Consider the following 17,030-nt stretch of genomic DNA (forward strand, 5'->3'; position numbering starts at 1 on the left):
ATAAAAGTGACTGCACTTAGAAAGCACAGTTTGTAGTAAAATTAAATATAGCATATCTATTACTATTTATTCTTAAATTTAATATTTGTAATATTTATAGTGTTTTACAGGCCTGGTCATCACAATTTAATGGCTAAGCATACCAAGAAAAAATATTCAATATGAATATTATTATTATTAAAAATTAAAACATCTTAAGAAGTGTTTTACAGGCCTGGTCATCAAAATGTAAAAATTATAATATTTTCCATGACTGAGGGAACTCTGTCTTCTGTACATGGTGACATATAAAAACATTGCTCAAGTTTTACTGTTATATCGTTTGGATTGCTGTCAGGTGTGCTGTTACTGGCTACCTGTCCAGCAGAGGGAGCTTGCAGAGGAATTGCAGTTACAGGTCGTGACAAGAGCATCATCCTCGCCACCCAGACTCAGATCGAACACGTTCACAAGCCCATCTGTGGCTCCTGAAGCCAACCGATCTGCCTGCCGTGGGTGGAACTTCACCGTGGTGATGTCATCACTGTGTGACTCTGAGTAAACGCCCAGCAGACTGCCCATCTCAGAGCCCGTCTCACCTCTGTCCTGAAGCATACGGGCATCCCAGAATACCAAAAAACTGTCCTCTTCCACCTGCTCCGTGCCTGCACACAGCACACGATCACTACAGCTCACATCAAACGAGCAGTACGAATGTGTCGAATCGCGGCAGAGCCGGTGAACAGCAAGTGAGGGGAGAGATGAGAGAAACGCACCCCACAAACAGGAGCTGTGTGACCCTGCAACTCACCCACCAGGCGGAGCGTCTCTCTGCTGTGCAGGTGCACAGAGTGATTGGAGCAGCACACAGCCAGCACATCTAACACACCGCTGGCACAGGACGCAAGAGAGAGGTCCAGAATGTACATGGCCTCACTGGGCTGCAGCCTCCTAGCGATGGAGAGAGTCCTAAAGGTGTCCTCTAGAGTGCCCATGATCGTCACCGATTACCCTGACACCTTAAAGGAAAAGAGGACTTAGTCATTTCACAGATGCTTTTATCTAAAGTGACTTAAAGCACTCAGATCGAACACGTTCACAAGCCCATCTGTGGCTCCTGAAGCCAACCGATCTGCCTGCCGTGGGTGGAACTTCACCGTGGTGATGTCATCACTGTGTGACTCTGAGTAAACGCCCAGCAGACTGCCCATCTCAGAGCCCGTCTCACCTCTGTCCTGAAGCATACGGGCATCCCAGAATACCAAAAAACTGTCCTCTTCCACCTGCTCCGTGCCTGCACACAGCACACGATCACTACAGCTCACATCAAACGAGCAGTACGAATGTGTCGAATCGCTGCGGAACACCTGGGAGGCATCAGAACCGGGCCGCCGGACGTCCCAGCACCGCAGTGTCCCATCGGCAGAGCCGGTGAACAGCAGGTGAGGGGAGAGATGAGAGAAACGCACCCCACAAACAGGAGCTGTGTGACCCTGCAACTCACCCACCAGGCGGAGCGTCTCTCTGCTGTACAGGTGCACAGAGTGATTGGAGCAGCACACAGCCAGCACATCTAACACACCGCTGGCACAGGACGCAAGAGAGAGGTCCAGAATGTACATGGCCTCACTGGGCTGCAGCCTCCTAGCGATGGAGAGAGTCCTAAAGGTGTCCTCTAGAGTGCCCATGATCGTCACCGATTACCCTGACACCTTAAAGGAAAAGAGGACTTAGTCATTTCACAGATGCTTTTATCTAAAGTGACTTAAAGCAGAGGTTCTCTACTGGTCACAGATCACAGAATTATTGCCTGCTAAGAGAATGAAACCATGGAAAACGAAGAGACAATTAAAAACCATAATTGTTTACTTCCTTATTTCGTTTAATGAATAAGAAATAATTTTGCATAATCATACAGTTCATGTTAATATTTAAATGTTAATTTTAAGGACTATGATTTGTTGCTACATGATGTAAAATCTGGGTCCTGAAGTGAAATAATTTAAGAGCCACTGATTTACTGTACTATTTATTACACTTTTGCTTGAAGTAATTGTTTAGTGTCTAGATCAGGGGGTTTCCATTTTTAAATGCCACAGACCCAAAATATGATCATCCTTGTACATGGGATCTGCGTTCTAAAATTTAAAAGGCAGCTATATACCTTCATATATTAAGACATTAGTAAATCCCCCTCTATTTTAATCAACAGACACAAATGATAGCACAAACACTCACATGTGATCGCTTTTGCGAGACATCAGTGTGCCACCTCCTTCGCTTCTCCCCGGAAACACAGTGATGCTGAACATTAGTTCCGCATCGGACACATTTTACGATACACTTGCTTCATTTGTTCTAAAACGAAAAAGAACTGTAGTTCATCAACATTTTTAAATCTGAGACACGACGACGGACACATTATTTATTCGTATTGGTGTCTAACATGTGAAGAGTTAAGAAACAGAGACTATACAGCGCTTTGCCGCCAGTAGATGGCAGTGTTTTTCTGTTTTTGAAAATGAGCAATCTTAAAACTGCACGCATGGCATTTTCAACAGTGTTATTCATTCATTCATTCTGCCATTCTACATGCAAATGTTAATTTCGTTCCGTAAGTCGCTTCAAAACAAGTTGTATATGTGGTACTTTGCCAGAAACCCTTACAATTACAAATTACAAGCTAGTACAGCTGTAAATTCGTTTAGCTACTTCTGTTTTCAAAAACTGTTGGAGAAGATTAAACAGGAAGATATACCTGGGACATTTATATTGGAGAGTGAAAGAGTATAATGTAACAAGGGTGTCATTGTGATGAGAATAGAAGATGCTTTTTTTTCTTTGTCCGCTTGTCGCCTAGTTGTTAAACTCCCAAAGGACACAAACGGGAGTGAAACTTGACATCTGAAACAACAATCAGCATTGTCATCAGATGAAGACAGGAAGTATTTTGCTGACTTGAGCAGTACAGCAGGCCCATGCTAACCTTTATGATCACATTTCCAAAAATCCTGTCCTTTTGTTCACTTTTAGCCTGTAGGGACTGCATGAAAGTCCCCAGGACTATATTAAATAGCAAGGACTTGACATGAGCATTTGACACGAGACATAAAACTTAGTAAACCAGTAAACTTTTGAAATTTGCCCCTGAGCTGCTCCAGCTTATTGTTGAGTGTATTTGTGTCTGACTGCATATGAGAAGCAAAGAGGTGTGTATAGTAAAGAGTACAGTGTGTGCTGAGTAGGTATGCATACACACACAGGCCTTGTGCCAGCAAGCAGAGCAAAAACAACCTGTCTTTAACCCTATAAAGCCTACTGCATCATATTTGATACATGAATTTCTAAGGCCTCTAAATGATCAACATGATCAACATTGTGCTGAAAAACCTGTTGTTCACAATCTACTACATGACTTCTGTTGTCTGATTGAAAGTTAATATGTTCAGGTCATTTTACACGTTTCTTTTTGCTGTGAAATCTTAATTTAATTTTTATAAAGTAAACATAAGAATAACTTTTATAATATAAGTAATACTTTACTGGATTGAAGCAACTTAGGTTCACTTGATTATCCATACACAATATTAGTTATAAGGATCTCATTGATTTACATTACAAGCTCAGAATTTCATCTTTACTTTTTGGCCATATAAATAAAAACATCTGCATTAAATATCATATTTTTGCTTAGTTCGGGCCTCTGAATAAAACTGAAGTGTTTTTTTTCCTCCTCAAGTGTAAGCTCCATGTTCTCACTATATCATATTTGAGACATTAAAATCTGATGCATCAAATATGATACCAAAAAAAAAACAATAACATTTTTTTTTTTATATACAGTGGGTACGGAAAGTATTCAGACCCCCTTCAATTTTTCACTCTTTGTTATATTGCAGCCATTTGCTAAAATAATTTAAGTTAATTTTTTTTCCTCATTAATGTACACACAGCAACCCATATTGACAGAAAAACACAGAATCGTTGACATTTTTGATATATATATATATATATATTGGCCAAGGTTTTAATAAACCACACTACACTACATTCAAAAAAATTTTTTCTGACTATTATTTCATGTGTCAGGTTTTACAGGGTTAAACCTTAGCCAGGTCTGTGGAAACTCATGTGAAATACTCTACAATCTACTAAAAGCCATGTGTGTTCAGTATTTTAAATGAACACAAATAAGATCTTGCTCATTTTTCTAATATACTACATCTTATATGACTAAACAGTGAAAGGAAAAGAGAAGAGGGTTTTTTTGTAATGTGAACAGCCAGGGCAAATCTATCCGGCTAAACATGCTCAGCATTGCTCACACATGTACATTAATATTTCAGGCATTACAGAGAAATCATTGATCTCAGCAGGAACACTTAAGCTTCCTGTGGAACATTGACTGAGCAAATGTGTGATTATCAAACCCAGTCATACGATTCTGTTAATAAGATGCCATTTCTTTCTTTATTTTTCTTCAGAAACAGACCAAAGTAAGAGCCTTTTTGCTTTTTATTGAGCATAATATTCAAACATAATGAAGTAGGAAACAATAAAGATCATCAGATAACAATTTCTATGAAAAAAATGTAACAAAGCTTTATTAACAAGGCATTTTATTAACATAAGGGCACAGCTCTCCTTATAACACTGAATTCTTGGTTGGTCATTTGTGCTTTACGTTTTTAGCCCTGTGGGAGTGCGATTCTTGCATTGTCACGCACTGGATGAAGGTCAGCAGACTTTTGTTTTGTCTGAAAGTTCAGTTCAAAAGTTACATTTTAAAATGTTGGTATTTGCAGGTTTTATAATGCACCTACATCGAGCTCTTAACACCTTCAGAATGCCTCCAACAATATTTAGAGATGGCAAAGTCATCTGTATTTACAGATCATTAAAAAGGAAATCAAAAAGAACAAGATTATTATCACACAGGAGAATCAGAACTCCAAAAATAACATTTTACACAAACACGCATACAAGTATCCAAAGCTTCTGGGACACATTTGGTACTGAGACTGAAAAATGACGATGAAAAACACAATAAGTAGCAAGCAAACCAACCAAACAGACATTTTAAGCAATCCCACTCAGTGGCTTTACATTGAAATAAACATCCAAAGCAATGGGAGGGTGTCTGTTCAAATGAGACAAATGTTAAATTTCTGTAATATATTTATGAAATGGTTATGACAGCAAAGTGAACACCAGTGGAGGATAAAAGACACATTTAACATGCAACATTTTTCTTGTTTGAAAAACAGTAGAAAGATGTAGAGCTAATCACAGATAAACCCAGTCTTATTTTAATATTATTTATGTTATTACAGTATTTACAAATATTTTGAATTAGCTTTTATTTTTATATTTTCAGTTTTCAATTTAATTTTGTGCTTTTGTCATTTAATTTTTTTAAATATAAAGTTTTAATGTATTTCTATTTAAGGTTTAGTAATTTAGTACTCCAAATTTAAACTTGTTGCCGAGGCAACATTTCTATTTTTTATTTTTTTTTGTAGATTAAAAACAACAACAACATTGGATGAACCAGGATGGACTGAGCAGCAATCAGTAATTCTGATTCAGTTTAAAGTTTGTCGAATGCTCTATTTGGTTGAAAGAAAGAAGAATGGAAAAGAAACAGATGGGAATAATTGTCTGTGCTTATCAAACATCGCAGAGATTTACATAAAAGGCACTGTGTGGTATCCAAATCAGATCTGCTTATTCAGAATAAGCTGTGTTATTTTCAGTAAAACCAGAGAAAACCGAATCAAAGGAAATAAAGCACTTTAAAATGAAAACTCCACCACTGGACCAGTTTCTCAGGAGATTAATCGATCATGAGCAGGACCACACAGACTCTGCTGCCTTTTTCTTCATTTGGTGCTGATTATAGGGGAATTGTTTTCATTTAGACATGGGAAAATGAGGTAAATGACCTGGGAGTACTACTTTTCTGTTGTTAAATAGTTATCAAATTATATAAAAATATTGTTATAAAACATATTAAATAAACAAGAAAGGGCTACAGCATGTCTTGAGCTTTTTGAATGATATGCAATCCAATCTTTTGAAAATCTGCAGATTCAGCGTAGGGCTGAAAAGGGGAAAACTAACCTACGTAATGGATTTACAACTACTGAAAGCACTCATATTTGGTCATAAACACATGACAGATTACTAGAACACAGGCCTGAGAAAAATGCTACAATCTACCTACTGCCATCCACAAACACACAATTATTATGGAACCACGCAGTAAGGAACAAGCCCAATTGGTCCAGAAAGCAATGCTCACCAAAGAAGATCTCCTTCTCACATTCTGTCCTAAATACAACCTCCAACCTTTGGCTCTTCCATATAACCTCTGACCTTAAAATTACATAGATCTGCATTGTTCTAATCTAGGGTCAGCATTGCTCTGAGCTGAGAAGAGCAACTGGTTGTCTCATCATTCAGAGAATCCTAAACAATCCTGTTTACAGAAGTGAGGATTTGGGAAACCACCTTCTCTTTCAGCAAAAAAAGGAACTTACATGTGCACAAAGACACACAAGGCCACAGGAAGAGTATTAACACGGACACAGCAGTGTCATGCAATAAGCCTGACCTATTACAAGATCATCGCAGCGACATGCACAACAGCAGGCAGCAGAGCAGTGCAATCTGGGAATAGTGCATTTAAATCAGTACCACAAATTCATCTTAACTATACATCAAACACAAGGCAGAATTATTCATAGGCTGAGTGACAAACCTGACATTTCGAAACGCGTGTTTCAACCTGACTGAAAACACATGGCTAAATGCTAGTAGAGAAAGCATTTATTAGTCTAGTGCTATACTTTTCTTTGCAACCAACACCACCACACATATTTACACACACACACACACACACACATATTCTAAGCAGCAATTTACAGGGAATATAAGCAGACTGAGATTTAAGATTTGATAAAATTCTGATTACGAGCCAGACTCCCTGACATGTATTTAATATAAGAACAAAAAGTTAAGCTGATCCAATAATAAACAATATTCAGAGTAAATCACGAGTGCATCACCAAGACGTTTTAATGCCTTGAGAAACTATTTGAGTGGTCAGTTCAACGGACAGTGAAAAAAAATAACATTCTGTCATCATTTACTCACCCTCATGTCATTCCAAAACTGTGCGACTTACTTTCTCTGTGAACAAGAAGTTGGAAACACTGGGAACCAAATTAGAGCCCATTGACTTCCATTATATGACATTTCTCAAAATATTTTCTTGTGCTCCACAGAAGAATGAATGTCAATTATTGAACATGAGGGTGAGTGAATGACAGAACTATCCATTTAAGGCTTCTATCATTACAAAGGTCTTTGGAGAAACAGTCCGACTTGCTTTAGATCTGAAATTAAACATGTCAATAAACTACAACAAAATTACCACAAAGATCAATGCTGCTCCCAACGCTCTATTAACATTTGAGATTTCAGATTCAAATCTCGCAAACAAAAGAAATATAAATGCTGCCATCAGTTCCAGCCAATTCATCGTAGAGATGTTTGCATGCTAATTTGCATGAGTCACACCTTCAAAAAGAGAAATTTCAGTCAACTCTTGATGCAAGAGTTGGAGTCCTCCTACTGTGGCATGAAAAAACTTGTCAAAAGACTAGTCAGAATTCCTCTAAAGTTTGATAATTAGCACAAATGCTGTATTGCTTGCGAAAAATATAACAAGCACTGTAGGATACAAAAGTTTTCAATTTTAGATAAGAATAGAATCTGATAGATATGCTACTGTACTATACATGCAAACTGCACAGAAAAGGGCAATATTCTCTGGATCAGCACCAAACAGGTATTTTGAATAGAACATCTGATAAAACTACAGTATAAATGATGGAAAACGCATTTGAGGAGCATCTGGAAGGTGCAGCACAGTGTTACATGATTGGCATTAGTTCCATCCAATCACTGATTCAAAGGGAGTTGCCTCTGCAGTCCAATTGGGCTCTTATTGGCTGAAAGAATAGGTGTTTCTTTCATCTAATCACAACAGGCCCACATGTGCAAACAGGAAAGGCACAAGGAAAAGCGCATTTAACCCCACTGTTCCGTAGACGATATAACGATACGGCAGCTCCACCTCCATGTGCTGCCTGGCCTTCCGAACGTCGTTGCTGGGAATCCCAAAGAGCCAGCAGAAGAGCGGGATGGTGAGAGCCTTCATTACAGCTCTGGTAGCCAAGAGAATGAGGACACCGAGGAGAAAGCGGAGTAGACAGAGTCCGATCAGGCTGAGGGTGAAAGATGGGGGCTGAAGAGGCAACACTGATGCAGGTGGGTCTGGCAAAAGGCCCAGGTGGTAGTTGATGTGGGATGCCAAGGCAATACCCGCCCCAGAGCCCAGGATTTGGGCAGTGTCGCCGCGTGAGGTGCTCCAGGTGTCCAAGGTGAAGGAGAAGAGGCCTAGTCCTACGTGAAGGGAGATGATGATGAGCGGGGCATAGGGATGTGTGCAGTTAAAGGTGTCGATGATGTCCAGAGCATGACTGAAGACCACCAGGATCAGCAAACTGTACAGAAAACCAGCAATAATGTCCTGGAGAGCATAAAAAAATAATAAAATATATATATATATATTAACAGCAAACCACAGGAATAAAAACAAAATGCATGTGAGACCCAAAGACGTCATTAAAAAACAAAAGGTGATTTACATTTGAAAGAGGCTGACATAGAGAACATACATATTTAAATATCACCTTATTTGACATGTAAATCTGTAGAGGAAGTTTGACCTAATAATAAACAAATGTCATTCTGAATACATTGTTACAAACAAGAACAAACAAGAATGGCAGGTGCAAAGGAAAAAGAGGAACAACAGGAGAAATAAATACCGGTTCATGTTTGGAACCAAAATTTGGTCTGATTTTCACATGTGATTTGTCTGTTCAGACCAATGTGTAAAAAAACTGCAGACAAGCTGAATGAAAATGCAAACTCACTCTCTGAAAGTAGGTGTCACTTTTAGAAAAGCAGAGGTAGTAGCAGTGTTGGGGGTAACGCATTACAAGTAACTCAAGTTACGTAATCAGCAGCTCTGGGCATGTGACCAAATGCTCAAATCTTATTGGTCTAGCAGTAAGATAAAAAAAAATTAAGATTAAAAAAAATTCAGTGACATTGATGGCATGTGAATGTTCATGTTGGTCTGAACAGATGCATTAACGACCATTTTTTCAAATTAAAATGTTTATCGCACCCAATTTCCACAGCAAATATCATCATGGTGTGAACAGGCCTTCATACTGAGACTGAAAAAGATTGATAACTCATACAAGCAAATATATGGAATTACAAAAAATGACTTAAATTTGACTTTATTATTAAATTACAGACAGCTGCTGTCTGTATTTCTACCTTCACTAGTCTCCACGCTCTGGTTGCTGTTACCACAGACAACCTTTACAATATAAACTGAGGACTTAGATTTACTATGCACTCATAAAGTAGTAATTGATGAAATATTATTCTTATGTGGTCTGCAATAAATTTTAACAATGCAAAGCATCTTATCTGCCTCTTCTTTTTAAAGGAATAGATCAATTACAAACATCACAAGATTTGGAAAATTTAAAAATGATTTTTTGTACCCTCTTTATCATATTTTTGATCATTCTCATAAATTGGCAAAGATCCAAATTCTTACATTAGAAAAGGGTAAAACTTGTCTCAGAAAATGGCAGAGGGCAAGAGGTCAGATTGGTCAGCTTTGCATGGCAAAAGGACAATTAACTACATTCTTGTCTTAAACAGTTTATGTGTGTGTTCGACAAATAGCAAGACTTGAGGGAGACGTCCAATGTCAGAATACTTCAGCATTGCATGAGAGATTCCACAGACCACAAAACACACACACACACACACACACACACACACACACACAGACACAGACACAGACACAGACACACATCTGTGTGAAACCTATTAGACAATAATATGTTTAGTCAACTGGCATAAAGTCAAAGTCCCTTTATGAAACGGTTGTCATTGTGGACCCCAAGTACATTTGTCTGGATGTTTTCAAGATATGTTCATAAGGACAGAAACATTGTCTTCAAGAGATATGCCTCACCTCATCTATCAGTCATTAACTATTATGGGCTAATTTTCCACATCTGCTGTTAAACATGGGTTTACTGTTTTTGCATGTGCGTGTACTTGTTTTGACCGAATAAGTCAGATAGAGTTATCCTATCTCTCTTCAGTCTGTTCTAGTGATTCTTCAACTGTCAAAGTGTGACAATCAGATCAAACAGTCTCTGTCAATAAACCACATTTGTGTACGCAAACACATCATGAAACTCAGAAAAGGGCTAAAAATGACATTACAATAGAGAGAAATGAATCAAAGCTAGAGATAAAAGCTTGACTAAAAGATTAGTATCACTTTGGATCTTGAAACTGTCAATTTATATGAAAAAAACAGCAGCATATTAAAACATTAGCTTTTTACAGGCAATCAGCAACATAATGAATAATCATTTGAAAAAACCTTTTATTTGGCCATAACATTTCCCCAAAAAAGTGTGTCATCTGATTAGTTTCCCAATCCCTTCTTGTCTCGTGAATATGGGTGTTAAGACACGGTTGCCAAGGGTACAATCTCTAGGGCAACTGCCACTCATCACCCCAAAAGGGCGACCAGATGGATGAGGTCACCCTGAGGGTGACATTACTGCTTAAAGCAGACATGGAACAGAACACCCAGATGAAACACCAAATTTTCAGGACTGAGGAAAGACAGACACCCAGACAGACACCTCGCCAACAGATGAAATCATTTTGCAAAATTACACAGTTTGTTACTGTAACGAGACATCACGGATGGGATTTACCATGTCTGTACTAGTGCATGATACATGCTTATAATGAATGGGGATTTTGGGGCAGCATCAGGCAACATGAGACCCAAACAGATGGATGTAGTTAAACCAGGCCACTCACAGTCTATTTGAGTAGCCTCAGGTCACACAAAACCGCTTATTACTCAAGCCATGCGTGTGACTTTCCTTTAAAAAGGCAAAACGTTTAGTAAAGACATATTAAATTGACCTGCATCCACACACAAATACACACTACTGCTGGCAATTATCCGGCCCAGTAAAGAAACACCAGGGATTTTTTTCTTCCCAGTGTGACTGCCTTAAAATTAATACACACACAACAGATAACATCCACATACAAACATAGATAAACAAAGAATAACATACACACACGCCCCACGAGGAATTTCATAACGTTTCCTGGCCTTTATGAAAGCAGCAGTCTTCTTAAGTCTGATTTTTAAGGTGAAAACGACACCAATAAGCTGACATTTATTTTCATGTTTTGGCTGATAACTGGTAAATGTCAGATGCTAAAATTCTATACTATTTTTTTACATTTATCTGAAAACTAAAATCAGTCGTTTTTAATGCTACAAGTGAATTTAGAAATCACAACATTATAATGTACAGTATGAAAAATGGATGGATATTCATTTCATTTAAAGATGAACATTAAGTGAGCATTAGATAACAGCAGATGTAATCAGGGGCTGTTTACACCTGGTCACTTCATGCGTTTTGTCTGATCAGATAGCTATCCAATCGTGAAAAGACCAGGTGTAAATGCCCTCCGAAACGCATTCGAGACGGATATAAATCCGATCGCTCAAACCACTTCAGGAGGTTGTCTGGGCCACATTCCAGACGAAACTGGACCAGTGCAAATGCATCTGGCTGTTGAAACCACATATGTAAATTTTACTCCTCCCAAAATGTTAAAATAATAAACGTGTGAGAGCGTGTTATAGGCTATATGACATTATAGTCAGATATGACTGCGCTAATGCAACACGCATCGCAGCATCGAATATCTCTTCAGCAAGCCGACACGCAAACTGCCGCGAATGAAACAAAGTAAGACGCAGACCGTCAACACACAATCATCTTCATTAAAAGTAGTAAGACAAACTTATCTTTCCAGTGCTGATGCCGCGTTGATTTCGTTGACGTGAACTCCGTTAAATTTAAATATAGCGCGGGATTTATATCCGTTTTGCGACGACACATTTATGTTGCCAAGTGTAAATGGAAACGTTTGAACAAATCAGATAGATATCTGATCAGCGAAAACGCATGAAATGACCAGGTGTAAACAGGCCCTAAATCTGCAAATAGCAGAAATAACATGTATGATTAAATATATCAGTTTGTGATATCGATATAGTACAAATATTTCATGTATTAGGGCTGTAAAGTGCGACATATATGTTATATATATATATATATATATATATATATATATATATCACCGCATACACCATCCTAACCCTCGCCAAAGAAGAGCTTAACTTTAGGTTATTTACAAAAGAAATCTGTGTTCTTTTCATTTTCTCTCTTCTTCAGCCCTTTCTTTTTCTCACGGTAGTTAGCGGAAAGCGGTGACTGAGAGATTGACAGCTAATATTAACCAATACAAAATCTGCATTAAAGTTAAGAATGTAAGGATAAAATCTGTTAATATATAATTTGTAGTTGTGGTGCTCCTAAATTTTTGGTGAGTGCTCCTACATTTTTGCTGGTGCTCCTAACTTTTTGAAGTTGGGAGCACCAGTGCTACCAAGTAAAAAAGTTAATTTCGAGCCCTGATATATATATATATATATACATATATATGCAAAAAACTGTCTGTGCGATGAATTAATTTACCACACGTGTGCGATACTGTTTTGCAATGTGTGTGTGAGCCAGTTTACAAACCTGTTGTCAAACAAGGAGAACATTTAATGACATGTTTTTAGTCCAAATTCACTTAATAGGGTGTTTTCACGACACGTCATCAATCAGGAACTCGGCCATATTGGAGGCACTGAAAATAAACAATGCCACAGAACCAAACAGAACTCGTTTATGAGCTTGGCGAAAAAACAAAGTAGTTCACTATGTTGGGGTAAGAAACAGAAGGTGTTATGGAGAAAAGTCTTCTCTGTCTTGCAAAATAATGCTCAGGAGGCAGAGTTCCAAAAGTCAAAATTAGACTTATTGCAAGATGACAACAAAGCCGAGATGCCTGAATAACATATGAATCTGTCTCTGTCCAGACTACCATCTTTGTACAATTTCGTTATTAGTCACTGTCCAATGAGCGTACAGACCACTTGTTGATATGTCATTCCCAGTACTTTTCCACAATTGTTTATTAGTTTTCATAATGCTTGCTTTCAATGTAGAAAACCACCTGCTAGTCTGTTTTTCAAAAGATAACTTCTCTTATCTACCACATTCTGGGTGCTGTTGTATTACAAATTTATAAAATGTTATATCTAGGTTCCAATGTAATAGTATATAAACTGAAAAACTAAGGTGAAGTACATTGTATTTAGCATTTAAGGTAAATGACATCAAACAAATGATTATCTTAAGCAAAGTGTAGTAAGAGGTTCCTGTCTGTTCCTGTTCTCTTATTGTTAGTCAAATGAACCAGATTACTGAGACTATCACCTTTTGTTTGTAATGGCTCTTGTCTCAATAAAGAACTCTGCTGAAGATACCCAAGAGTATCCTGGTCTTTGCTTCGACGAGGAAAAAGTTTCCTACAGTGCCCAAAGTTGCAGAGGCATATACATTTTAGGGTTTTAATGAGCTGTCAGGGTTTTAATAAGTCTTACACACCTTATCTCTTTCCACACTATCTCTTCCTGTGGCATCTCCCTTCTCCGGTACTTCCTTATTTATTCTCTATTCATAAGCAGAGTCACATAGGCCATGAGGCCTATATAGAGGGCACTTTCACACTAGCACATCTGGTGCGCACCGGGGTTTAGGGCTGCAACAAACGATTATTTTGATAATCAATTAATCTAGCGATTATTAGACCGATTAATCGACTAATCATCAATTATTTCACTGATTAATCAGTAGACATTTATTGATTATTCAGCTTTTGCAATTAGTTAAAATATTGAGATAGACATATTCTAACAAATAAATTAAGGTAATCACTTCAGCTTTTGAAAGTCATTATGTAATTACAGTTATACAATTAATTTATACAAATAAATATATTTGGCACACAAAATGAGATGGCAGAGAAACTCTCTTATTCACCATTTAATTAGCTATATGAAAAAGTAGCTGAATGACACATCATTCTGCCTAAAATATATTTTTGTAAATCATATGGATAAGAAACAAAATAAAGGTTAAAGGTGCAATAGGTGATTGTCTTCAGAAACATTTCTTGTTATGCTGGTTGAAAGTCTCTTCACATCCCGATAGCAATCATTAAGTTAAGTGGTCTAAATGTATTTGTCTGTATTTATATATTCTGTGGAAGGTGTATGATCAAGAAATGTTCGTCTAATCAAAATGCTTGGTCCGAGCGTTTTAATATGCTTTCCTACCTGCCTGTCAACGCATGTATTATCATACCTCTGCGCACCCGGCTCGCGCAGACAGGATACGTCATCAGCGCGTTCACGCACGCTGTGCAGACAGAGCGAGAATCATCAAAAACCAGATCTTCCTTCCTGGTATTGTAGTACTTTTAATGTTTTCTCACTGGTGAATGACACATAATGTAGCCCAGCGGTTAATCCAGTCCTCCCGCCAGCTCGTTAGAAGTGAGCTACGTGCAAGAACTGTGTTCCGATCGATATGATCCCTACACAGTGTTCATTGCTCCCTACTCCCTGAGCGGGGGAAATCCGTTGTTTACTTCACTTCGGAAAATGGGCTGGAATTGGGAACCGCTGATGTAGCCTATTTTAGTAATGTTGTCTCTGGTATTCTGGTCTGTGAGCGTAAATGCGTTAAGGGGCGTGGCTTTGGACGGCGATTGCAGGGAGGGTGGGACATTCGCTTTCAGTGCTATCAGGCTAAAGTTAGCATTTTCCAAGATCTCCTACTGCACCTTTAAGTGATAAGACGTTTTATTTTTGGATAAACTAATATTCACAACATAATCGCTCTTAAAATACCTTATATTGTTATGATAATCAAAACTAGATCAAGCTTTGATCTCTGCAAACTAAACTATAACTTTAATTAAATGTTTTTTCCCCACTAATAAAAAGATTTTATATTTTGCTAGCTCAACACTGGAGAGCTGCTTTATAACAGAAAATCAAGTTGTAATTCTAACTGAAAACAACACTGACTCTGGTTTTTCATGTTTAATAATACTGTAAAGCTGCTTGATTTAAGGCTATTGCATAAAGTACTATATAAATAAACGTGACGTGATTGGACTTTACTGGAGTACTGAATTGCAGAGCTCGTGAAAACATCCACATCACTGTAATCAGATGCGTTTTAAACTGCTGCTTTCTCACCGCTGTCAGTGTTTATTTTGTTATTGAGAGGAAAGCGTGCAGTATATATTTACATATTCATCCAAACGCCGCTCAGCAGCCTCAGGTTTGGCTGCGTTTGCTCTGAAGCGCTGCCGCTGCGTCTTCTTCTCTTGATTTGCATCAGGAGAGCTGAATTACAGTCTTATGTTACAGCGTCACACTGGTCAAACCGCGTTATTGCAGGCTCTTACATTAGGTCATATGAGATCAAACGACTACTCGACAAAATATTTGTCGACAATTTTTTATGTCGACTAATCGTTTCAGCCCTACCGGGGTTTGACTGACGTCAGAGTTCGGTACGTTTGGCTAGTTTGGCAACAGCAATCAGAGTGGCAAATGAATGGTAGTCCGCTGTCTCCTCAAAATAGCCGTCTACATGCGACGCACATACAGTAAACCCATATGTCATTTACTCTGCTGCACATAATAGTACCAAATTAATTAAAAAACACAATATATTGACCCACGCTCTGTTTTCTATCATACGTTGTGCACGTTTGTGATTACGTAAGATGACCACAAATGCACTGGGGTTCGATAGAATCAAGAGAGTGTGAAATCAGACCAACGCTGCGGGGGGTGCCGGCAACAATCGCACTCGGGTTCGAACCACAGCAAACGAGCCCAGTGTGAAAGCCACCTTAGTTTGGCCTTGAGGCATTCAAATGCACCCAGCTCACATATGAGGCAAACTAACTTTCACAAACATGCAAAGTAACTTCTTCAGTTGTTTTCTATAGGGTAAATAAAATATTTCATCAAAGGAAGACGTGTCATGTCGTCAGTCCATGACAAAGGACTGAGTGCAAACAGTTTTACCGTTTACTGCACTTTCTTAGGGTGCTTTCACACTAGCACTTTTGGTGCTAGCGCACCCGCGAACCGTACCCAAGTCCGCTTAAAAAGGGTGGTCTGGGGTACGGTTCAAGTGAACTCCGGTACGGTTCGCTGCTGATGTCACGGAAGTGAACCGCTATTAATGCCGTATTATTTGATAAAAATGTGTGTTTGTTTCACTCAATTTCTTGACGAGCGTGACTGACGCACTGCAAGCAGAGAGCTGTATATCTCATTTTTGTTCACCTTCAGAGTACTTTAGAGCATTTGCAGTACATTCGTAAGGCAGACGTAAGTGCTGTTATGTACTGAAGCTTTGGAATCAAAACCAACGGTTCAAAAACATAAATATAAAATTGAAGAGAGCCTTGCTACGCATTTTGCCGTCTTCTCCTGCGCCATTGTTACTAAGCAACGGGGTAAACAGCTGCTGGCTTGATGATGCAAACGAACCGCGGTTCAGACTCAAATAATATAATGTGAACACAGTCCAGCGGGGGCAGGGGGAGGGGGGAGCAATCGAACTCGGGTTCGGACAAGGCAAGCGAACCAAGTGTGAAAGCACCCTTAGAAACTCCAAAAGGACACCAAAGAACCAAATGATATAAGGAGCCCATATAAGTACATATGACAGAAAAAAATCAGAATTTTATAGTATGTGTACAGTGCAACAGCAAAGAGCTTTTTTACATTCTAGAGAAGCCAAGTTGCGATAACGAACAGGATCACATGGAGATGTCAAAAAAAAAAACTAAACCAACCGCCTGCTGACTGCATATATCTACTACAGTACACGGATCCATTCCAT

General features: G+C 38.6%; 2 protein-coding genes across 2 annotated transcripts in view; both read right to left on the bottom strand.

Annotated features, from left to right (window-relative positions):
• LOC107683929 (WD repeat-containing protein 89-like) overlaps window positions 1–1,667 on the bottom strand; it is a 3,015-nt gene extending 1,348 nt beyond the window's left edge. Inside the window, exons 1-2 of the mRNA XM_016480006.1 lie at window positions 1,263–1,667; window positions 357–633 (exon numbers count right to left, since the gene is read on the bottom strand). Of these exons, the coding sequence (XP_016335492.1) occupies window positions 357–633; window positions 1,263–1,667 (682 nt within the window). The remainder of the gene's footprint in view (window positions 1–356; window positions 634–1,262) is intronic.
• A 5,653-nt stretch (window positions 1,668–7,320) lies between these two features.
• The window catches only part of LOC107683631 (sphingosine-1-phosphate phosphatase 1-like), a 36,244-nt gene continuing 26,534 nt past the window's right edge, over window positions 7,321–17,030 (bottom strand). Inside the window, exon 3 of the mRNA XM_016479700.1 lies at window positions 7,321–8,578. Coding sequence (XP_016335186.1) covers window positions 8,027–8,578 — 552 coding nt within the window. The 3' untranslated portion in view covers window positions 7,321–8,026. The remainder of the gene's footprint in view (window positions 8,579–17,030) is intronic.

The sequence above is a fragment of the Sinocyclocheilus anshuiensis genome, unplaced genomic scaffold, assembly GCF_001515605.1.
Source record: "Sinocyclocheilus anshuiensis isolate Anshui unplaced genomic scaffold, SAMN03320099.WGS_v1.1 scaffold413, whole genome shotgun sequence".
Lineage (NCBI taxonomy): Eukaryota > Metazoa > Chordata > Actinopteri > Cypriniformes > Cyprinidae > Sinocyclocheilus > Sinocyclocheilus anshuiensis.